General features: G+C 31.0%; 3 protein-coding genes and 1 long non-coding RNA gene across 4 annotated transcripts; 2 read left to right on the plus strand and 2 right to left on the minus strand.

The window, feature by feature from the left end:
- Positions 1-264: 264 nt before the first annotated feature.
- LOC127258463 (uncharacterized) lies at positions 265-1617 on the minus strand. Its single transcript, XR_007840314.1, has 3 exons — positions 1409-1617; positions 1090-1202; positions 265-499 (listed from the first exon to the last, which is right to left on the minus strand). It is a non-coding gene; the product is annotated as an uncharacterized LOC127258463 (long non-coding RNA).
- Positions 1618-16947: 15330 nt separating this feature from the next.
- LOC127257959 (bidirectional sugar transporter SWEET6b-like) lies at positions 16948-19228 on the plus strand. The gene is made up of 7 exons (XM_051284562.1): positions 16948-17102; positions 17285-17361; positions 18018-18054; positions 18139-18355; positions 18480-18641; positions 18760-18882; positions 18976-19228. The coding sequence occupies exons 2-7, from the start codon at positions 17316-17318 to the stop codon at positions 19147-19149; spliced, it is 759 nt and encodes a 252-aa protein (XP_051140519.1). The 5' UTR covers positions 16948-17102; positions 17285-17315; the 3' UTR covers positions 19150-19228.
- A 242-nt stretch (positions 19229-19470) lies between these two features.
- On the plus strand, positions 19471-22240 carry LOC127257957 (peptidyl-prolyl cis-trans isomerase CYP38, chloroplastic). Its single transcript, XM_051284559.1, has 7 exons — positions 19471-19844; positions 19944-20246; positions 20370-20569; positions 21197-21432; positions 21512-21654; positions 21733-21804; positions 21887-22240. Exons 1-7 carry the CDS (start codon positions 19671-19673, stop codon positions 22112-22114), a joined length of 1356 nt encoding a protein of 451 aa, XP_051140516.1. The 5' UTR covers positions 19471-19670; the 3' UTR covers positions 22115-22240.
- On the minus strand, positions 22178-24611 carry LOC127257958 (formate dehydrogenase, mitochondrial). Its single transcript, XM_051284560.1, has 6 exons — positions 24466-24611; positions 24256-24360; positions 23438-23609; positions 22787-23327; positions 22592-22716; positions 22178-22511 (listed from the first exon to the last, which is right to left on the minus strand). Exons 2-6 carry the CDS (start codon positions 24337-24339, stop codon positions 22285-22287), a joined length of 1149 nt encoding a protein of 382 aa, XP_051140517.1. The 5' UTR covers positions 24340-24360; positions 24466-24611; the 3' UTR covers positions 22178-22284.
- Positions 24612-24809: the final 198 nt, after the last annotated feature.

Consider the following 24809-nt stretch of genomic DNA (forward strand, 5'->3'; position numbering starts at 1 on the left):
ATAATCTAAATTTTCACACTCATAAACTCAAATATCAATCAATCAGAAGCTTTTAACAAAATAGTAACTCAGTTGAGTAGGAAAGTACTCCAATAGAGCTCCGATGTACCTCTGTTAAATTTTCAGAAACCTTTATTGTCAACAAGTCATATATAAAAATACTATCTCACATACTCATAATTTCTGTTCATCTACCATAATACATCAAATTTACAAAAGAGCTTCAATGCAACAATTCTCTTATTGTTGTATATTTATATACAACATTATATTATGTTTAGCACGCTAAAAGTAATTACAATGAGAGGATTGATGGACATTCTTTCAAAATAAAAAAAAAAAATTACACATTTAAATATTACAACAATTGTGTCTGGCTTTAACCAACTATCACGGACCAAATTGAGTACTTCTGCAGCTGCAATTAAGATATCAGCGTCTTGATTTGTTCTGAGTTTTTGGTAAATGGATGAAGAATAGTCACTTTAGCACGATGCTTCTGCCCATAAATAGATAAAATATTAATGTTCAGCAACTTAGGAAAAAATATGTGATTATATAATAAATTGTACAATTAGAGTACATGAATATAATATTTTACACACTAATCTAAACCTACTGGACTATAATAAATTATAATTATATATACCATATATAATCAATACTTGAAGAAGTAAGGCTGTAGGCAATCCAACAATGTTATTTTACCCATCACTATAACATTGTTTTCTATAATATCAACACCAAACTACAATAGATTATAAATGCACAAAAATAACTAGTGATGACAATATTGAGGATATATTTTTGATTGAAACTCCAAAATAGTGCATATTCATGAAAAGTGAAATTATAACTCAATACTTTGAACAAAAAATTATTAAATTCTCTTACACTAATACATGTAACTTTTTGAGACATTTTATCGAACATGTGAAGTGCATTAAACATTTACCTTACTACTATTAACATAATGTGTTTTCCAAATGGGAGATAGGAAAAAAGATGAAAAATGCATCAGGGTTGAGATTTGGTATTCATTCACCACACATAATATATCTACAATCAATCAAGAACAGATGTTCTAACCTTTCGAAAACAATAAGGTGGGTCTTCTTCGAAGAGAAATGGATTGTTGTCCAATGGCCGTAACAAATTGGGATAGATGGGTCTTTGTGTTTGTCGGAATCTAGGCCAGTGATCTGTAATTACAATTTCACGTTCACCGGATTATGGGCGAGTAGATTCCCCTTCCAATTTTGTGCGAAATTAACGAGAGATTACAATAGGAAAAAGTGTGAAGACGAAATGAAATAGAAAATGAAGGATTGTTGCGCTAGTAAGATTTATCACAAAATAATCACCTCATAAAAACATAAACTACCCATTTTAAAATAGAGGTCCTAACCTTTGTAAAATTCCGACGTCGCTCTTCGCCGGAGAAGAAGGGCTCGCAGTGGCACGAAAATATCAAACAAGAAAAAAAAATGGTTCTTCGCGATTGTTGGCCTATGGGCAACGCGGCTACGGTGGTGATTTTTGATCCAATGATTCTGGACTAACATGTTTTACTCCCAATTCCGCGCGAAGAATAACCAACGTGTGAAAGGGATTTGAGAGCTAAATCAGAAATAAAGAAATGATAGGGAGTGAAGAACGAGTGAAATGAAAAAGTAGGGACTGCAGAATAAGAATTTAGTAATAGGGACTGATTATTAATAAATTAGACAAAATAGGGATTTAAAGCCAATTGTGCCTTTTTATATTGTCATAGATTTATAATAAAATAAATAAAACCGTTCAATACATAGACAAAACACTAGCTCTCATAAATATATTATAACTAAATAAAACCGTTCAATACATATTTAATTTATCCGAAAATATTTTTCACCTGATTAATTTATTTTTATATTTACAAAATTATCTATATTTTATATTAACATTAATTAATAGAATATTTTATTAAGGAAGTTCCTGTGGAACTCATATGAACGTGTATTTGATTATTTCATTGTGATTTAAAGTTAATATTAATTTTTATTTTTATTTAAATAATATTTTTTATTTGATATTTTATAAAAATATATATATATTTTTATTAAAAAATATATGAATTTAAAATTATAAAAGAACATATGATATCATATATATATTTATATATATAGCACAAGGGCGTGTACTCTCATAATTTTGAAATTTTTTTATTTTTTAAATAAAAAAAATAGATAATTAGTTAAAATTTGTTAGGATAACAACTAATCTAACAAAATCCAAATTTATCGGGATAATAAATAACAAAGAGATGTATAAAATTAATATTTTGTATTTCTATATATACCTAGAGATTAAGCCAAAATCGTCCTAACAAAAATTATTATGAAATTGTTGTCAACATTTCGCAAGTTCGTAAAAACGGTGATCCCGCTTATTGACCGTCAGATTAATCAGAAATTTTCAAAAAGTGTTAGTAATTCGCTACTTTTTCAAATATTGGGATTATTCGACCTGACAAAGTTTTCAAGTTTGTTTTTTATCTTTATTTTTCTTAAATATGTGATTTTTGTTGGTTGATTTAACGATGATTGAGCATGTATATATGTATTCTTAAAAATTCTTATATTTTATTTCATTATTGTGAATTTTCTACGGACAACGCGTGATTTTTTATTTTTTTTACTTTGGAAGGGTTTTCACATAATTATTTTTTTCTATTTTATTTACGTATATAATTTGTTATCGTTCGAAGGAAGTGAATGATTTTCGACGTGAAAAAATATCATTATCTCTTTTATATATTATTTATGTATATAATTTTTTATCCTTCCTTATATAGTGAAAATTTTATAATAAATTTATTTTCTTTGACTTATAAATTTTAAATTATACGAAAATTTTCACTAATCAATTTTTTTTATCCATATTATAAAAAGAAAAAGGAAAGAAGGAGAAAGAAGAAAAAAAAATCAAGTATAGTATTTTTTTGTCTTTTATTTATTTATTTTATTTTATTATGTATAATAATATTATTAAATTAATTTTAATTTTCTACTAATCGATTCTTTTTTATTCTTATTATATTTATTTACAAATTTATTTAGTTTCGAGTATAATGATCTAATACTTCATTGATATTTTATATGTATTTTTTAAAATTATCTATTGTGTTATTCTTATTTTCTACTAATATAAAATATTTTTCATTCTTATTATGTATGTACTTACTATTTTATTTAGTTTCTAAGTATAATGTTCTAATACTCCATTATTATTGTATATGAATTTTTTAAAATTATCTATTGTATTATTCTTATTTTCTACTAATATAATATTTTTCATTCTTATTGAATATTTATTTTTTTCTAATTGATTTGATTTCAATTATTATATTATAGTATATTTTTAATATTTTATATTATGTTTTAAGTTTGTAATTTTCTGATTTGAAAGAATATTTATAGAAACCATAAAGAAAATTATGGTAAATTTTAATATACATATATATAAAAATATTTTTAGTTATTACTTTTATTCTTATTATCTATTTATTTTTTAATTATACATTGTGTTATTTTTATTTGCTACTAATCAATCTTTTATTCATTATTATTCAATACATATTATTTAATTAATTTGATTTTGAATATTATATTAACATAATTTTTTTCCCAATTTATAAAATTACTATATTTTAATTTTAGTACTTTCATTTTTATTTTGTATGTATGCTTTTATTTGTTTTTTTGTTATTTTTACTTTTTACTAATCAATTCTATTTATTGTTATTCTATACTTATTTTTTCTAATTAATTTGGTTTAGAATATTAGTACTATTTTAATATCGTTCTTTTTTGTTGAAAATTGAAATTATATTCAAATTTCGAGTCTTTGTTTTTATCTAATATGATTTTTTAATAAATAGTTTTAATCAAACTTATATTTGACTTCATTAATAAGTATGAATTTTGTAATTTATAATTTTTATTACTTAATACAATGCAATATTTATTTTTACTTTTGTTAGTCTATTTGTTTTGTTTTTGTTTTTTGTCTTTTTCTTATCAATAATATGAATTTATTTCAAAAATTTATTGTAATATTTCATTTAATAACATTGTAAATAAATATTTTAAATCTAATTTAGGTTTGAATTTAAAATGGTATATAAATTTTATTTGATTTATGATTTACTTAATATTATTTGTTTGATTTTCTTTTCATTACTATATATATTTTTTAGTATGTTGTTTGAACATTGTTTTCAACTGAAGACTAGAACGAACTTCTTTCAAATTTATTTTGATTTTTAATTTAAGAGTGATTATGAATAATTATTTTTTATCTATATTATGTTTGGGTTTAAATTGAAATATATTTATGAAATTTTGATTCGTTTACTTAATATTCTTTATTTGGTTTTAGTTACCATATTTTTGTTTATAGTTTATTTTTTATATAAATTAATTTTTGTTATCTTCATACAAAGTTTTACTGTCAAAATAAAATTTATTATTTAAAATATAAAATTAAATTAATATCACAATTTCTATAATTACCCGTGCATAGCACGGATAATAGGCTAATTCCTAATATATATGACATATTAGTGGGATCCACACAACCTCACTATTCATATTTAGTGGTATATATTCATATTTTTATAAGCAATTTTAAAATTATAATTTAGTTGAAAATTATGTCGATAAAAATTTAAGATATCTGAACTAAACAAAAGTCTAATTTTATTAATTTGCTACTGTCATTTTAATATAATTAAATTATAAAAGACTTTCTCCGATCAAAATAATTATGTCACATTTTTTATCTGTCAAACTTATGCATAATTTATTTATAATAAAAATTTATCCATTCACAATTTTTATCCTTATTTAAACAAATAATGATCAAATTTTTCACCATTTTTTCACTTACTCCACTATAATATCCTCAATTTATTTTTTTAGTTATCTTATATTTTGCATTAAAAGACAATTATCTAAAAAAACTATGCAAATATACTCTAAAACAATAGAAAATTGACGGAAAAAGTATTATTTAAAGACGTCTAATTAATTAAGAAAATCAAATATAATTTAATTATATATTATATTTTTGGTGGGACCCACCATCTAAAAATTTAAAAAAAGAAAAGAAAAAACCCACGCGAAGATACGTGGTGATACAAAATCAACGCTAAATATATATATATATATATTAGATTAGATTATATCATTCATATATACATACCGATATTAATATACACAACGCACACATTTATATATTATCCATGTATAAATATCATTATATACTTCATCCGTTTCAAAAGAGACGTCTTATTGGGTGATGACACGAAAATTAAAAAATAATATTCCCTTCGTCCATAAATTAATGTCTCACTTTCCTATTTGGGACGTCCAATAACTATTGTCCTATTTTTTTTTAAATACAAATTTTACATTTTTACTCTTCATTCATTTATTATTTTTAATCTCTACCATACAATTAAGGGCAAATTTGTCAATTCATAACAAAAAGACAATCACCTAAAAAACCGTGCAAATATACTTTAGGAAAATAGAAATTTGACGGATGTAGTAGTATTTAATTGAAAGTTGTATAAAGTAAAATGTAAAAGACTAAAATGCCCTTACTTTTTGAAGGATTTTAAAAAGTTGATTAGAGTAATAATTATTGGTAGTTTAGAAAAGTAGGAATAATTTTGTTATAAAGTGAGGACTATAGTTACTAAATAAGAAAACAAGACAATTGTTTTGGAACGGACAAAAATGAAAAAACAAGACAATTGTTTTGGAACGGACAAAAATGAAAAAACAAGACAACTCTTTTGAGATGGAGGAAGTATTATATATGTAATACTCTTTTCATCCTACCTCAAACCACTTCAAATAGGCATTTTGAGTTTTGTAGTAGATAAAAAATAATATTTTATCAGTTAGTGGAAGTACGTAAGAAGTTTTGTTTTTTTTTTTTTGACTTTATATATAAAATATTTGTATGTGTGTAATGGTATGTTTATAATTTATAAATGTATGTTGTGTGTAAATTAATATCTGTATGTATATATTTATGATATAATACGTATACATATATATTATTCCCTCCGACCGTCAAATTTATTTTTTTTTCTTTTTTAGTTTGTCTATTAAATTTATCTCATTATTATTTTTTAAAAAATTAACAAATAAACATTTAACTATTATATTTTATTCAATACTTATTTACAACAAATGTTATCACTTTTGTTACATTCTCTCTAGGGATGTCAATGGGCAGGTTCAGGATGGATTATGCATGTCCCGAGACCCGCACCATTAGAAATATTAGGCCCCAAGACCCGCCCGGCGCCGCCCCGCTTGAGTCCGGCCCTAGGACCTGGCGCTGCCAACCCGAAAAGTTTGTTTTCTCAGAAAAATAATAATAATTTATTTGAATAATTTAATACTAAAAAAGTAAACGTTGAAGCACAAAAAAAAAAAAAAAAAAAAAAAATTAATTACAAAAATAAAAATAATCAAATGTTTATGGTGACTCACGTTAATAGGGGTCGACTACAGGCGAGGCGACGCCAGTAGTTACAATTGTGAAGAGAATTGAGGAAGAAAAATTGGTTGTGTACAACAACCTTAACCGCATAAGCCTGAGCTGGGCTTTAGAATTTTAAATAAATATGTAATATAATATTCACTTCGTCCTATAACAAAGTATTTATTTTTTATTTTAGTCTGTCCTGTATCTTTTTTTATTTTTAGTAATTGTACTATCTATCTAACATTACAAATACCCTTACAACTTACAATATATTACACAAATTTCATTGCTTTTATATCACACAATATTAATAAGGTTATTTTAGTCATTTTTACATTATTCTTACTATATCCCAATATAATACTAATATTTATAAAACTCCGTGCAAAAAACAAACGGATATATAGTTATGGGATGGTGGGAATATATATTACTCCCTCCGTCCACTTACAATATTTACATTTACTTTTGGCGCAGTGTTTAAGAAATAATAGTATTTTAATTATAGTGAATAGTTAAAAGTAGTGTAATGACATTTTTGCCCTTACTTTTTTGTGTAAAAGTAACGATGTGATGTAAAGTAGGAGTATTTGTGAAAAAAAAAAGTAAGGTATTTAATGAAATATTAACTTTGTAATTGGACGACCCAAAATAAAAATATATAAATATTGTAAGTGGACGGATGGAGTATTATGTAATGATTGTTATAATATCCGAGTTCGGATGTGTGACAAGTTTTTAATATAATCCTAAACCCGCCTTGAATTCGGCCGAGTTTAAAATCTAAAATTCACAACCCCCGAAGCATATTTTTATACTCGAATTCGCCCCATTAAAAACAGGTCCGGGGCTAACCCTACCCCCAATTTGACATCTCTAATTCTCTCTCTTTTTTTTATTTATTTATTTTTTTTAATTATAACTAAATTTTTTAAAATATTTATCAACTATATTTTTACTTTTAGGGTGTGGTTGTTTGGATGATTGGATTTAAATTCAACTATTCATCCCATTTTTTTCCCAAAAAAATATCAAATCAAACACATATTTTTTATTTTTTATATTATACTAAAAATCAATTTTACATTCAAAAAATCACATCAACACCTATTTATATCACATTATGCAACTATTCAAATTCAAAATTTTTATTATTCAAATTCCAATCCAAAATCCAAATCCCGAACAAACACACCCTTATCATCTTATCAACATAATATTTAATTTTTTTAATCTCCGGGCGGAGTCAAATGCATTAATTTTAATGGCCTGAGAAAATTGATGTATGAATTGATATATATGAAGAGAGAAAGACGAGATAGAGAGATGGGGACGGAGTATGCTTTTCATTAATCTCACAGTTTCTATGACAATGTCTATTTATAGGCAAATCAAATTCACACATTAGGCTAAGAAGCATCTACAATATACCTACGTGTGCGCTGCACAATGAACTTGTAATGGCTACGTGTGCAATAACTAGGATATTTTTAATGATTATATAATAAAATTTTCGGTTTTCACATTTATATATAAATATATTCCGTCTCATAAATAAGTATTCATTTACTTTTTGCATATAGTTTTAAAAATATTAGTATTATATTAGGATATAGTAAAAATAAAGTAGAAATAACAAATAACTTTATTAGTATGTGTGATATAAAGTTAATCGCATTTGTATAATATATTGTAAGTTGTAAGGGTATTTATAATGTTAGGTACATAATACAGTTACTAAAAAAGGAAATAGATACTTTGTTATGGAACGAATTAAAATAGAAAAATGAATACTTTGTTATGGGACGGAAGAAATAATATATTACAACTATATTATGATTATACAAATATTGATTTCGTTCATTGGATGAAATAATTATTTTTTTTTTATGTGTTATAAAGAATTGTATAAAAAAATATAAAATGCATTACTTTATTTGTCCCTTAATAATTTATTCATTTTTTAATTTTGGTATATTTCATAACAAAATATTTATTTTCTTTTTTTTAGTAACTGTACTATTTATCTGGATTTGTCTCTTTTGATAAGTTTGGAAAAAGTTTAGTTTGGGTGTGATATTAAAATAATGTATGATGAGATATTTTGTGAGAGAAAAAAAAATTTCGGGAAACGCAGAGTCTAAATAGTAGAAACCTAGAATTTTTGGTGTAAAGAAACACATCCCTAATGTTACAAATACCCTTCTAATTTACAATATATATATACACAAATGTCATTACCTTTATATTATACAATACTAATAATGTTAGTTTAGTCTTTTTATTTTTTGTTTTACTACATCTCAATATAAATATTAATATTTGTAAAATTTTATAAAAAAACAAATTGATAGATAGATATGAAAGGAACACAGTATTTTAGATTAAATATTTGACTTTTGTAATGATTTTTTTATTTTTTATAACAGAGTATTTTGACTTTTGTATAAAATATTGTGTTTATTATTATTATGCTTTTGAAATCAATTGAAAATTAGCGCCAATGAACACAGCGATTATTGACTACATAATTTTTTATTTTAGATTTTAAGTGAATTTTTATATCTCTTTTCATGTCTGTTCACTTTGTATTTGTTAATAAATATATATTTTATATTAGATATGTAAAATTATATTGTAATATAAAATAAATAAATATTTTATATTAAATTATTATTTTTTTAAGTTAATAAAATATATTATATTAATATATTTATACATTATATTTTTCTAATAATATTTTATAGAGAATCGTTAATTTAGAAACACTATGTGAATAAACTCATTGTATATTAATAAACATTTTATTAAAAAAAATGCCACATAATAAATTTTATATTAATTATTTGATTGATATGAAAAATATTTTTACAATATATTTACCAACATAATAAATTATTTATCCAATATTATTGTGTATACAAACCGTACAACATGTGCCACCACTAGTATCCTATGAAATATACTCCTAGAAGCACAAATTGGTGAGTTATCCCATGATTCTTTTGTTAAATTGAATGCATTTAATTTTAATTTTTTATTTATTTATTGCACATTGTTTTTAATATACGTAATATTTATTTTATTGTAAAATGTCGCAAATATGTATATTTAAAAACACATTATCTATTTTCTATCGATCAATTTTTGCTGATTTAAATAATCCCCTTTATTCAAATATTTTCTTCTATTGGTGTTTAGTGAGTTATGATTTTCACACATTTTTATCAACTTTGACTGAATCCCTTCCCTTTTTTGCACATTACTTTTTACAGTGTATCTTTACCAAATATGGGCTGTTCTTATCTACATTTTTCACCCCTTTGGTTTGCACCCTTCAAAGGGGAAATACAGTAAAAAGGAAATAGTGAAGAAGAAAGATTAGAAAAGGAATTTACAAAAATAGAAGCCAGCCATGTGAACTTTTTAGGCCGTGTTTGTTTGATTTTTGGTTTTTTGCAATTATTTATGAATTTTTTTCCCTAAAAAATAATTTAAATATATATTTTTACTACACTCAAAATATATATATTTTTTAAAATATCATATAAAATACATACTTATATCACATTTGTTGATATATATTTGCATATATATATATATATATTTAATTGTATATATTTGTCTATATAATGTGGCATAATTCATGTATAGATATATGGTTGTAACTTGAATTTTTAATTAAAAAAATTAAATTCTTTAATTATTATAGCATGATATCAGAATTATAATTTCTCTTCGTAAAATCAACTCAATCGCTGCTTGCAATATCTCTTAATTCTAATAATTTTTTGAATCACTATCAACACTGTTGAACTCGCTGCCTCAAGACTGGCCGACCACCAAAATATTGTGGCAAGCGGCAGTGCATAGGGACCACCTACGTGCAAAAAAACTTCATGCAATCGGATAAGTCAACGGTGCATGGCGTGCGCCCAGTTGTTGTTACTTAAGATATTTTGATGGCGATTTTGAAATTTAATTTTCGTCTTAATGATATAATTTGTTTTTCAATTTGGATAGTTTTTCCTATTTGGTTATCTCTATCTGTTTCGATTTAATTCAATTATCTATTGGTTGTTTATGTTTCTGTGATTATATTTTATTTTGGATGTTCAAATATCGATAAATATTATTTTGTCTAGGGATAATTATAGTTTTGCGGGCACACTCGCTGAAAAATTTTCTGATAGGTAGAAAGTTGTGGCGGGTTATTAAGAGCGATGTAGTTGCTCCGGTTCGTCTTCTTTGTGCTGCAGAAATTGCCCTTGATCCCAAAGTTGTGAAAGCATAAATTGAGAAATTGGGATATTGAGAAATAAGAATAATTATTTTCTTACTTGGTTACACTGTATATCCACTCTAGTTATACAAATTCGGTTTGTTTTATTTGAAACCGCTAAGGCGGCTTGGGAATTCCTGGAATTTATTTTCGCGTTACTAGTTTGACACATTACTATCAATTCTGGAGTACTCCTCATGGTATGAAACATAAATTGGGACAATTTATCAATGACTTTTTTTCAAGTGCAACCTATTTAACATCGTTTGAATCAGGTTTAGAATAATCCTAATCATTTGTGCCTTATTTTGATCTTAATGGCCTCTGTTCTGAATATAAATAAGTTTGTGCCTCCCTGTTACATCAGCATCTGCTTCCTACATTGGATGGCGCTATTTAATAGATTTTCTTTTTAAGAAACTCATCTTCACCTTGATAAGACTACTTAGGTTGTTTCTGCACTAGCCGTCACCCACCGATACACTAGCCAAGGTCGTCAAATCAAGTGCAAGCGATGTCAGACCTATGGTCATGACTTTTGTTATTGTCCTAAAGCGGAGTGTCATTATTATCATACTTTTAGGACATACTACATAGCATTATTCCTCTTCATTTGTCTCGATTTGGTGGAACTATCTCCCAAATCTCGATATTCTTGTAGATTCTCCAGTTTGGTACCTCATTTATCATAACTTCTGCCAAACCTAAGTCTGCACCTATTACTATTCAAGACTTGGAAGCCTTCATCAAACAAGTTTTTTCTTCAATATTGTGATGTTTTCCACACCAAGCAAAATCTCTTGGTAATTTGATTCTGCATGTAGTAATCATATGACATTTGGTATAAACCTTATGCTATCTCTATCCCTTGTTATCTTCCGACTTTCAATCCTTATTGTCAATGGTACACACGTATTTATCTATACAGGTTTTGTATTCACATACTTTTTATCACTCTCTAATACCTATTGCATTTCCCAACTAACCATGAATTTAATTTATGTTGATCAGTTAGTTGATTAGGGTCTTACCATGATATTTTCCTCTTTCGGTGTGCAGATTTAGAGTTTGCGAATCGAGAGGCCTCTTGAGATGGGAAAACGAGCCGCTTATTTAAGCTTGAGTAACTTCACTTTCCTCGTCCCTATATTTACACTACTACTACTTCTACGTCATCTTGTCTCCAATGACATCTTCGTGTAGGTCATACATCCTCCAATAAACTTATGTCTTTAATTAGTATGAGCCTTTTGGGTTCTATTAATTTTGATCATTTGATTGTATGTATTGCTTCATGGGAAACAAGTTGCTTTGTCGTTTTGTCATAGTACCTTTGTAGTAGACAAACTATTTTTATTGATTCACTTTGACATTTGAGGACTTTTCTATGCTCTCTCTACAAATGATATTCGTTACTTATTGCTTTTTAGCGATGTCTATTTTCATTTTACATGAATATATTTTAGGCGAGATGTTTCAACTATCCTTTTTTTATACACAAATCGCTCAAATGATTCACACTAGATTTTCTTGCACCATTCAAATTCTTCACAGAGATAACTCCCTTGAGTATATAGATTCTCCATTTCTCTGTTTTCTCTCTAATCAAGATATATTTGTCCAACGCTCTTGCCTATACAATTTCCGACAAAAGGGTCGTGCTGAACGCAAACACTATCATATACTTGATAGTGTTCATGCCCTTATGTTATCTCCATCTTGTCCGGATTATTTTTGGATGAAGTTGTACTTACTGTTGTCTACAACAAAAATCACATATCTTATTCTATTAGTAATGCTAGTCATTTGGAAAAATTGCTCAATCAATATCCTAATTAAGTCTCATTTGTCATTTTGGTTATATCAGTTTTGTTTTTCTTCCTCCTTATGAACATACTAAGTTAGAATCTTGTATGCATCTGTGTTGTTTCTTTGGGTATGAGATAAAATATAAAGGTTATCATTGTTGAGGTCTTTTCCCCAATCGGTTACACGTGAGATAAAATATAAAGGTTATCATTGTTGAGGTCTTTTCCCCAATCGGTTACACGTATTTCTCATCATATCATATTTTGAGAACATACTAAGTTTGTTTCAATGTCTAAATTTCAATTTAACTTTGATCGTATATGTTCTTTCTTTACCTTATCCTTATCCTCATTGTTTCCTTCCAATGATGTGATCGCTTCAAACTCCTAAAGTTGTCCTTGTTGCGCCTTTTGAATTGACACTAATTCTCGAGTTTGATATAGCACAACTACCTGACCATGACACTGATCCTTCATTTGAACCTGATAATGATCTTCAGCGTTCCACTTGAATCAATCATGCTTAAACTAATTTACTTTATTATCATTGTTACTCTACCAGTTTGTCACACCATGAACTTAGATCCTTCCGTAAGGGTGGACCCTTTGTGGTAGCAGTCTATGTTTGAGAAGTTACATATTTTGGAAAAAACTCATGCTTAGGATATAGTTGATCCTTCACCTAGGAAGAAACTTGTTGGATGTAAGTGGATTTGGATCAAAACTCACTCTAATGAATCTGTCGAATAGTACAAGGCCCGTTTGGTAGCTAAAGGTTACATACAAGAGTATGGTATTGGTTATGAGGAGAATTTTGCCCTGGTTGTGCATTTCACATATGTTTGTTGTCTATTGGCTATTGCTATTGTTCGTCGGTGGTCACTTCTCCAGCTAGATGTCAAGAATGCATTTTTTGCATGGTGATCTGTTCAAGGATATTTATATGTCTCTACCCCCTGATTTTCCTCAATCCTCTAAGGTATGTAAACTTCATCATGCCTTCTATTGTTTGAAACGAGAACCCTACGTGTGGTTTGCAAAATTTAGCTTAACTTAGCTCTATTTTGGCTTTTCTTCCAGCTATCACGATTTTTCCCTATTCATTCGTATCGTTTCATCTGGCATTACTATTTTTCTACTCTATGTGGATTACATAATCATTATAGTCATTGATTCCAAAATTACTCCTACACCTTTTTAAATTCTAATTGTCACATTATTTAATGGATAACATCCCTCTTGATAATTCTACTTTGTATCGTCAACTTGTGGGAATTTTGATCTACCTGATTGTTACTTACCCCAGTATTGTCTATGTCGTTTATGTCATCAATCAATTTTTGTATGCTCTTCAGACGACTCATTATGCTATTGTTCTACAGATCCTTTGGTACATCAAGAGGACTCCCCTACATGGCCTTCATTATTCGACTCACTCGTCATTAATCGTTGATCGACTACTAACTTCTATATTTATTTTTTTTGGTGATTCTCTTATTTTTTGTCATTGCAAGAAACAAGTTCTTGTCTCCCAATCCAACGTTGAATTAAAGTATTATGCTCTTCTCGACCCTACTCCAGAGTTTATATGGCTTCATTAGTTGTTGGCTAATCTTGATGTGCTTCAATCCTCAACTACTATTGTTCTTTGCGACATTCAAAGTGTTATGAAGGTTTTGAGCAATGATATTTTTTATGAGCATACGAAAGCACATTGAAATTGTCTATCATCTTATTCGCTATCACGTTGCTCACAATATTATTTCATTATCTTCCACTGTTTCTAACAATAATACGACAACTTTATCAAGTTCCTCATTTCAAGCCGTTTTGAATAATTGAACTAGCTAAGTTGATTTCTAAAACCTCATTTTAAGTTTGAAGAAGATGTTGATATATATTTGCACATATATTTAATTGTACATATTTATTATATAGTTGGGCCCAAAGTTCATCATGTATACACTATTGTAACTTTAATTTTTAATTGAAAATATTAGTTTATTTTAGTTATTCTAACAATAACAAATAATTATTTAAATCTATAACCTATTGGTCAAAACAAAAATTTAAAACTCAAACTCCAAATAAATACACCTTTTAATATTTTCAATAAATCATAGAACTAATTACTAATATATATATATATATATGTGTGAAAAGATTAATGCTAAAATGTTGTTTTATAGTAAATTAAATTTTCTTTAAAATATTGGGTGTATTTTGGTGGGTGATTTTCTTCTCCTTTTTTATATTTAATATATTTTTAAATTAAAAATGTTACCTTTAATATCTATAATGAACTAAAAGAAAATTAATAATAAATTCACAACACTAACATGAATTTTTTTTTTTTTTTCTGAAAAGAACAAACTCAAAACAAAACAAACAAAAGAATTTGAGTGAACTGTTTTTTTAATCTCGTAACTTGACCACTTTATCATTTTAGTCCTGTAAGTGGAGTCTGTCGCAAACTAGTCCCATAAATAAAATTTTTTTGATGTTTTAGTCCTCCGGCGCCGGAGACGCCCGCGTGGCTCGCCGGAGGTGACGTGTCAGCCAGGTGTCCCGTCAGGTCAGCAATACCTGGCGGACATGTGGATTTATTTTTTTTTTTCATTTTTTTAATTGGACCAAATAAAAAAATAAAAAAAATACAAATAAAATTTAAAATAAATTAAAAATAAGTTTTTAAAAAAATTTAAAAAATAAAAAATAAATAAAAATCCACGCACTACAAGAAAAAATTATTTTTGTAACAAAACTTTTTTTGTCTTTAAATCTACTTTTTCCGTGTTACTAATGACGTTAGAGACGGAATTAGGAATGCAATTACGTTAGCTACGTGAACTTTAGGGACGAAATTCCGCTACAAATATATCATCTTTTTGTAGTGACGTGTCCGCCAGGTCAGCGACACCTGGCGAACACGTCACCTCCCGCGGGCCACGAGACAGGCTCCACTTACGGGACTAAAATAATAAGGGGTTCAGTTACGGGACTAAAAAAACAGTTTACCCAAAGAATTTTGAATTTTGACTAATATATTAATTGAATTCAAAGAGGACGAGACAAATCGACCACTTCATATTAATTCACTAACCATATTATAGAATCTGTAACAAAAAAAAAAAAAAGGTAATAAATTGTAAAGATGATTATTTAGGTAATATTTGATTAATAAGAAAATATTATCTTATCCATACTAATATAATTGGATCATTATATATATTTTTGAATATGAGTTTATTAACGTTAAAATACCTTACAAGTGGAAAATTGAATAAGATATAGTATATAATGTCACGAGCAAGTGTATAAAAGGGATAAGAAGAAACATATATAGTATAATATTAATTATTTTTATTGCACACACCATTTAATGTTAATGGATTTTTTTGAGAAGAAGAATGGATAATTTCAAATCTGAATCTTCTCTTAATTATAATTATTTTACAGCTATTTTAAATTTAATCCTACCTTATAATTACCTCAAACTTAGAATTATCTTCGGATAAAAAGTGCCGTTAGTAAAGGTAATAATTTCTAATTAATATATGTAAATACACATAATCACACACAATTAAATAAAAAATTATATTCTCTCTATACCCACTCATAAATTACTTAATTATTTAATTAATATTGTATTTTAACTACATTTTTACTCTAAAAATTACATTTTTTGTAAATTAGTATAATAATATTTATATAAATAAATATAAATTTAAAAATATACTTAATATGTAACATGTCCATATTTACTTAAAATAATAAAATGTGAAGGTCTGGTCGTGTAGGAATTTGATTTGTGACCGACGCCTCAGGTCAGGTTATCTGCCACACATGATCCGCCTAGTATAACTTTTCCGTCGGGCCTGATTTAAAGGTAGTATTATTTATTAATTAGAAGATATTAATATTGTTTTAACTTTTATTCAATTATATTTTAAATATTGCTCTCTAGTTTTATGAATTTATTTATTTTTTATATAATACTATTGTTTTGCATTTCTACAATTATATTCTTAGATCATGTATTGATAAACATTTTTTTTTTTACAATTAAAATCTCCGTAATCTTATTGTTACAGCATTATAGATACTGTTATTTTTTTATTTTTTTTTAATTATATATAGGAAATTCATATAATTTTAAATTAAATGATTAAAAAATAAGAAAGGAAAATGTTCCCCTCACAAATCTGTTAGTGTTGTCCTGTAATCTGTTGAGATTTGTTACAGCATTATATATACTGTGTGTGTATATATATATATATATAGACCTGATAATAAACTATGCCTGTGTATATATATGTTCGTTCTCCTAAAACTTCATTCTCTTCCTCACTTCTCCTTCGTCTCTAAAATAGAAGTGTTTTTTATTTCTGAAATCTCCTCATCAACTATCGAAGCTTCAGCTCTGTGACTGCGGTGTATTGACGACGAAAATTAATTTGAAGGTATATGCATTAGTTCACCTGTGCATATACATATATATATATATGTGTGTGTGTGTGTGTATGAGCCTACTAGATGAGTTGCTTTCTTCATTTTCGAATCTGAACGTGGTTTTGATTTGGTGTTCTTCTGTCGGTCGCTGGATCTCCGTCGCTCCTCTGCTGCTATGTTTGTTCTTCCGAAGAGCTTTTTCGATTTGTGGTTTTGCTGAAAGGATGTTGCAAGGACAGGATCTCGCCCGCACTATCGTCGGAATTGTCGGTTAGTGCTTCGTGCATTATTTGTGGCGGTTTTGCTGCGCGTTTTGTGTGACATGAAGAATTCGTTTAGAATTGTATCGGCTTTGCAGATTCGTTTGAGTTTTCACTTATCATCCGTACACTGGAAGGACGTTTCACCTTTTTGTTTATTTCTTATGTATTTGCTTTCTGAATTTTATTTTATTTTTTTATTTGGCTATGTTTGATGGTTGAGTATATGTTATTTAGTGTGTTTTCACTATTTGATTACTGTTTTCATTCTCAGGATTTTTGTGTTAACGTTTTTGCTTAAGGATTTACTGATGAATTTTTTAAAAATAACACTGTATAACTGTATATGTTGATAATCTTCAGATTGTTCTCGTTTTGTGATGTTTTGTTCTCTGTTTAATACTAATAAGTTGCTTATAAATGATTCTAGTATCAATTTCTTATATTTTGATTTGTTTAGTAGTATCTGTTAGCCCATGCACGCCAATAATTGTATGTTTAGGTATTCAAATGGCTGTTTGTGGCACACTGATTATAAACACTTGCGATTATAAAACAGATGAGATATGCATTTAGCATTTTGGATATTGAAATTGTCAATTTGAATATATGCTACTCATGCAATTTTTCTCGGTTGAGTTTTTCTGTTTATTCACAATTCAACAGGAAATGTTATCTCCGGGCTACTCTTTCTCTCTCCATGGTAACATATATTCAATTTATAAAAAATATTTCTATTATCATACTTTTGTATCGGAATCAATTTGCACTGACTATGAATCTGTAGCCCTACATTTTGGAGAATACTAAAAAAGAAAGACTCGGAGCAGTTCCACCCATACCCGTACATCGCCTGTGTGATGAACTGTCTCTTTTGGATCTTCTATGGTTTGCCGATAGTTCATCCTGACAGCACTCTTGTGATAACCATCAATGGCGCTGGTCTTTTTCTGGAGCTATGCTACCTCCTAATTTTCTTCATCTACACCAATAAGAAGAACAGGGTAAGTAATCGAATTCCTTGATTTTTACACGAGAGGGTATCGATATTATTCACGATTCAGTATTTGATCGATGATCAATAATGTTTGAGATTAATAGAAAATTACTGTTTACATCTCTTATTAGGGAATCATAATCCTCTTCCTGCTCGCTGAGTTTCTCCTCCTTGGCATCGTTGCGGTTATCACACTCTTATGCTTCCACACCCACACCAGAAGGTCAATGTTCGTCGGTATCATCTGCGTGGTGTTTGGTATCATTATGTACGGCTCCCCACTTTCCATCCTGGTAACCCTCTCTCTCTCTCTATCTATCTACTCTCTCTCTCTTGTTCAAGAATGTTCGCAAATTCAATTCTTAATAATCCAAGTGAAAAATGCTTTTAATTTGTAATTTAATCCATCAGAGAAGAGTGTTGAAGACCAAAAGCGCCGAGTACTTGCCCGGTTGGCTCTGCCTGGCTGGTTTCACCAACGGCACTGTCTGGTTTGCTTATGCTAATCTCAAATCTTTTGACCCCTACATTGCTGTAAGAACCCTTTCTCCTCAAATTCATTTCCATAATAATAATCATAATTCTAGCTTCTCTTTTCAAGAATTTGTTGTTGTTGGTGTACTGTAGACTGCCAATGGCATTGGCGCTCTCTTGGGCTTCATCCAGCTCTCCGTCCTTGCTTACTACACTTGGATCTACCCCAAATTCCACAAGACCCAAATTGACGTCAAGCCCGGCGCCGCCGCCGCCGCCGCCGAAGTCCAGCTCCAAAACACCGCCGGCAACCGCCCACAAGTTTAATAATTTCTTTATGATTTCTTTCTTTACCATATGCATCTTCTATTTTCAAGATACATTTTCTCTTTTATGAACCATTATTATTCATATCAAATGGCTATGCATACTACAAGCAAGTTATTATTATTATCATCATTATCACGTGAATCTAAATGTTTATTTTTGTAAGGAAACATATTCCAGCCCAATAATTAAAGGCCCGGTCCAAGAATCAAATCAAATCAAAAGTTAAAACACACACCCAACCTCAATCAAAGATATCATCAATCTTATCCACATTGTGAGGTTGACTCGAAACACCAACCCTCGATTCGATTCTATTCTTCAAATACTCAAATCGATCTCATGCCCTGTTTTCTTCTTCACCAGATTTCTCTTATCTTCCCTCCCAACTCCCCCTAAACTCTATTCTCCCTCTCCCAAGCTACATTCTATTTCATTTTTATTTTATTTCATTTTCCAATGTTGTCCATATCCTGTGACTAAAAATCCCTTTCCCCTCCCTCCCAAATCCTCTCCCCAAAATGGCAGTCGTCAGCTGTTGCCACCACCACCACCACCACCCCTTTTCAAAACTTACCCCAATCAAGAAATTCCCAACCCATAAATCCATCATCAATATTTCATCTTCTCCTCACACCTCCACTCACCACCCACCCCCATTGTCCCTCTCACAAAAATCTGCTTCCGATCAACAGGTTTGTTCAAAGTTTCTTGAATTACATATTCGCTGCATATAAGGGAATTTGAAATTGAATATAATGTCTTGATGTTTTTTTTTTTTTTTTTTCCATCAGAGGGATTGGCTTTCCTCCCTCAAGAACAGCACTCTTTCTCTTGCGCTGGCCGTCGGATTACTCACCGGAATTCCTACTTCAGAATATTCCGGCCCGGCAAATGCTGCTGCTGTACCTATTTCCCCAATATTGCCAGATATCTCAGTCTTGATTTCAGGGCCTCCAATTAAGGATCCTGGGGCATTGCTGAGGTATGCTTTGCCTATAGATAACAAAGCTATAAGGGATGTGCAGAAGCCACTTGAGGAAATTTCTGATAGCCTCAAGATTTCTGGTGGGAAAGGCCTTGAATCCGTCGAAAGAGTTAGGACATTTACATTTACATTTACATTTTCATGGCCGAAGATTCAATCTTGATTGTGTGTGTTTTTATTTATCACTATAAATGAGGGTTTGATCATTTCCCCCTTTTCTTTTGTGGTGTAGAATGTCAGGCAGGCTTCCAGGGCTCTCAAGGAAGGAAGAACAGCTATAGTAAAAGGGCTGGCTAAGTCGAAAGTCGACGATGGGGTTGCATTGCTTAACAAGCTTGAAGTAGGAATGGATGAGCTTCAGAAGATCGCCGAGAGCCGCGACCGTGAGGCAGTTGTGCCGAAGCAGAAGGAGCTGCTTAATTATGTTGGAGGGTAAGTTGAGTGTTTTAAGCCTTGTTTTTGCTTAGTTATGATATTTGTTGCTATGCTTTATTGAATTGTTGTATGTGATTTCACTAGAGATTAGTAGTAATCTTCGAATATTGCTGCCATTCAGAACAGATTGTGTAGTTTAGATCAGCTGCATTGGTACGATACTTGTGATATAATCACCACCATTGATTAGGAAAGATTGAGTGTTTTTGCTTAGCATTCATAGTTTTAGGTATTTTTATTCTGAGAAATGGAATCGTGAAAGTATTAAGAATGATATTTTGTGTGTTTTGATTGACTTTTATTGTTTCAGGTATATTTTTTGAATAATATTTTTGTGAAATCGTGTAAGTATAAAACACCCATTGTCTATGGCCTGAACTAGGATTAGAGCTTGTTTATATATTAAGTGAGTTTGGGCTCGGTTCAATGAAAGTTTGAAAATGAGGTACTCGGCTCGGATAACAGGTCTAAGTAGACTAGAGAAAACAGGGGACTCGAAAATTTTGAAAAAAAAAAGAACACATAGCCTTGCTAAAGTATGCTAGTTTTGTCTCATATTTATGCCCTTTGTTGGTGATTGACTGCATGCAGCTGAGATCTTCGTGGGGCATTCGGTTTCTGCAGTGTCGAAGAGGATATGGTGGACGGGTTTCCCTACGAAGTTCCGGAAGAATACAAGAACCTGCCGTTGCTCAAGGGCCGAGCTACGGTGGACATGAAGGTCAAGGTTAAGGACAATCCCAACTTGGAAGAGTGCGTCTTCCGGATTGTTCTGGACGGGTACAATGCCCCCGTCACGGCTGGGAATTTTGTGGATTTAGTACAGAGGCATTTCTACGACGGGATGGAGATCCAGAGAGGCAAGTCGAGGGTGATTTTGGTTGTTTCGGTTTTTAGTTTTATTTATTGGCTCTTACATGTGTTATGTTTCTTGTGCAGCGGACGGTTTTGTTGTCCAAACGGGTGATCCTGAAGGCCCGGCCGAGGGGTTTATCGATCCGAGCACTGAGAAAACTCGGACGATCCCTTTGGAGATTATGGTTGTTGGAGAGAAAGCGCCATTATACGGGGAAACGCTGGAAGTAAGCTGTTCGAGTATCTTGGTTATGTTGTTATGTTAGAAACTCGGTTGTCGGGTAATGACTTTGTTGTTTGGACAGGAGCTTGGCCTGTATAAGGCTCAGACAAAGCTGCCGTTTAATGCATTCGGAACGATGGCCATGGCCCGGGATGTGAGAATCTAAGCTTTTGTTTACTTACTATGTTGTTTCGGATGAATGTTTGATCGAGAGCCTGTTATTTTTGTTGTTGTAGGAATTTGAGGACAACTCGGCATCGAGTCAGGTGTTTTGGCTGTTGAAAGAGAGCGAGCTGACTCCAAGCAACGCAAACATATTGGACGGTCGATATGCAGTTTTCGGTTACGTTACTGAAAACGAAGATTTCTTGGCGGACCTAAAGGTTGGAGACATCGTGGAGTCGATACAAGTTGTAGCAGGTTTGGATAATCTTGTTAATCCGAGCTACAAGATTGCTGCTTAGCTTCGACCGTTGGGTCGGGCTTTCCAATTCTTTGTGTTTCGAGTGACTTTTTAGATGGATATGTTATGTATGAACCGAAGAAAAGCGACGGTACATTTTATTTGATAAATATTTCGAGTTCGCAGACGGGAAAGAGGACGAGCAAAAGGGCAGGGGATGGATTTAAAGATCTAACGATATTGCGGCGCTAACTCTCCATCCTTAACAATGTAATTCTGTGCAGGGAAATCTTCACCTTTGAAGTACCTGCGAAGCATGTCCTCGACTCCGGCTGAGTAGCGCAGCTGGGCGTCGATGGTGGTTCCGGATATGTGAGGGGTCATAGCTTGGTTTGGCATGTATCGCCATGGGTGGTCCTTCGGGGCCGGCTGTGGGTACCAAACATCTCCGCTGTATCCTGACGGTGAGGATTGCTCGGTTTATGCAATTAATTATGTGTTTTTTTGTGAATATTGTGATTGATAGACGATGGGTTACCTGCAATGTGGCCGCTGTTGCAAGCGTCGACGACTGCTTGAGTGTCCATGATCGCGCCTCTGGCGTTGTTCACGATTAGAACTCCTTTCTTCAGTTTCGCGATCTTTTCCTTGTTGAACAAGCCCCTGTAAAATTGAGATTATAGACATGAATCGATTGACGGGAAATTAGGAAGTTTAGTGGTTGGGGGCGTACTTTGTTTTTTCAGTTAGAGGTGTGTTGATGACAATTACGTCACACTTTGGGAGCATTGCGTCGAGATCTTCCTCGTACTTGGCTCCAATTTGGCTCTCCAGCTCGGGGTCGATCTTGAGGCGGTCATGGTAGAGTAGATTGCAGTTGAATGGCTTCAATCTCTGGAGGAGTAGTCGACCAATTCGTCCTGCTCCGACTGTGCCGACTGTCTTGCCTTCGAGGTCGTATGCTCGGTGAGCAATGGCGGCGACATTCCATTCGCCGTTAATGACTTGATGGTAACCAGGCAAGAAGTTCCGGACTAGGATGAGGATCCTCATGAGTTCATCTTCAGCAACTGATACAACATTGCTGCCTGTGACCTCTGCCACTGTTAATCCAGCATCTGCTGCAGCTTTGAGATCGATGTGGTCCGAGCCTATGCCTGCGGTGAGCAATAATTGTAGGTTTTTGGCCTTTTTGATCCTTTCTGCTGTGACGTAGGCCGGGTGGAATGGAGTGGTTATCAGCACATGGAGATCAGGTATGTGTTTCTCAAGCTCTGCAGATGATAATAATAATAATAATTCGAAGAGATGGAGGAATTAATGCTGTTGTGGAGGACTAAGAATGGATAGATTTAGATCATTGGCATTGAATTTGAAATCTTACCACATTCTGGTCCTTCTTTGTCTGGCGTAACGATGTACTGATGACCCTGCGATTCCAGCCATTGACGAATGCCCAAGCTGTTCTCGACACAGCCTAAGAAATTGGGGTTCAGTGAAGCGTATTCATTTGCGTTGTAGAAGACACCGACGATCTTTTTGCTGCCTGGGGAAGCCTGAGGAAATGGAATGTGTGTGATTTCGCAATTTGCTAGTGTCAATCAATCTCATGAATATCCATTTCTACTTTTCCAAAGTCTTTTTGTCGAAATAATCATATCCATTTTTTATGAAATCGAATAGAAATATCTTTGCACTATTGTTTTAACTTTTAAGTTTTGAGTCGATACGTTCTAGAATCACCTGTAAGTTTTGGGCTGGGATAATTGAAATATGAATCTAATCCACTCATTGGATAGAAAAACTAGTCGATCTCCGACGTCCATTAATATACGGCTAAGATGACTCATAGTAATACGACAAAAATGTCGCAGTGCTTTCTAACGCACTTTCTAGAACAGTGAGGAGATTTATGCTTTCTTCGATGAAAATCGTTGTCAAGTGCAATTAAACTGTTGCAGGAAGAAGAAAATCGAGAAATGAACAATTAAAAAAAAAAAAAATTGCGATTCAAGTGAAACCACGCTCACCTCACCCGAGCCAAGTTCATCACAAACAAAAGATCCGTGGCGCAAATCAAGCGGTAAACAATCGAAAGCACAAAGATGAGATCGCCAAATCAATCAAAGGCAGGAAAAAATCCAAAACAAATGAACACTTATACTAACCACAAAAAAAAAAAAAAAAAAAAAAAACGCTTACGTGAAGAGTTCTGGCTTGAACTGGAGAATTCCCCAAGGAAGCAACAGCACGAACAGCGGACGAAGCAGCACGCTTCATTGACATCTGGAATTACTCAACCTTGCGCTAAAAAAAAGAAAAAAAGACAAAACAACGAAGAAATCAACCAAATATTAACACCGGAAAACAAATCAAAGTCAAAAAAAATCGAAATTGGAGAGAACTGCGAACCTTGTGATGGAGAGAGACAAGTGAGTGAGAATCAGCGTGAGTCTGCTGCCTGCTTTTATAGGGAAAAGACGTAACGCAGACGCACCTTCGTGAACTTTACACTAATCCATTTTTGGAACGGTATTATTTTTATTTTTTAATAATAATAAAACAAACAGATATGAGTATTGGAACTTATATACGTATAATACCTTTATTGTGTGTAGGTGGAATTAAAAGTTAATTTCTATACCACTACTATTATTTATTAATAATTATTTTCTAATTATATTATTATGTTTAATATCTATTTCAAGTTTTTGTCTCTATTTTACAACTTTATTTTGGAAATTTGGAGCTGTTAT

This window comes from Andrographis paniculata, unplaced genomic scaffold, assembly GCF_009805555.1.
Source record: "Andrographis paniculata isolate CXL003 unplaced genomic scaffold, ASM980555v1 Contig59END, whole genome shotgun sequence".
NCBI classification, from domain to species: domain Eukaryota; kingdom Viridiplantae; phylum Streptophyta; class Magnoliopsida; order Lamiales; family Acanthaceae; genus Andrographis; species Andrographis paniculata.

Excerpts from the sequence above, each read along its gene's own strand:
- LOC127257958 (XM_051284560.1), bottom strand. The coding sequence starts at position 24,339 with ATGTCAATGAAGCGTGCTGCTTCGTCCGCTGTTCGTGCTGTTGCTTCC. Across the intron at positions 23,610-24,255 it reads TTCAAGCCAGAACTCTTCAC|GCTTCCCCAGGCAGCAAAAA; the intron begins GTAAGCGTTTTT and ends CCATTTCCTCAG. Across the intron at positions 22,717-22,786 it reads CCTCTAACTGAAAAAACAAA|GGGCTTGTTCAACAAGGAAA; the intron begins GTACGCCCCCAA and ends TCAATTTTACAG.
- LOC127257957 (XM_051284559.1), top strand. The coding sequence starts at position 19,671 with ATGGCAGTCGTCAGCTGTTGCCACCACCACCACCACCACCCCTTTTCA. Across the intron at positions 19,845-19,943 it reads AATCTGCTTCCGATCAACAG|AGGGATTGGCTTTCCTCCCT; the intron begins GTTTGTTCAAAG and ends TTTTTCCATCAG. Across the intron at positions 21,805-21,886 it reads CGATGGCCATGGCCCGGGAT|GAATTTGAGGACAACTCGGC; the intron begins GTGAGAATCTAA and ends TTGTTGTTGTAG.
- LOC127257959 (XM_051284562.1), top strand. The coding sequence starts at position 17,316 with ATGTTGCAAGGACAGGATCTCGCCCGCACTATCGTCGGAATTGTCG. Across the intron at positions 18,356-18,479 it reads ACACCAATAAGAAGAACAGG|GGAATCATAATCCTCTTCCT; the intron begins GTAAGTAATCGA and ends ATCTCTTATTAG. Across the intron at positions 18,883-18,975 it reads CTTTTGACCCCTACATTGCT|ACTGCCAATGGCATTGGCGC; the intron begins GTAAGAACCCTT and ends GGTGTACTGTAG.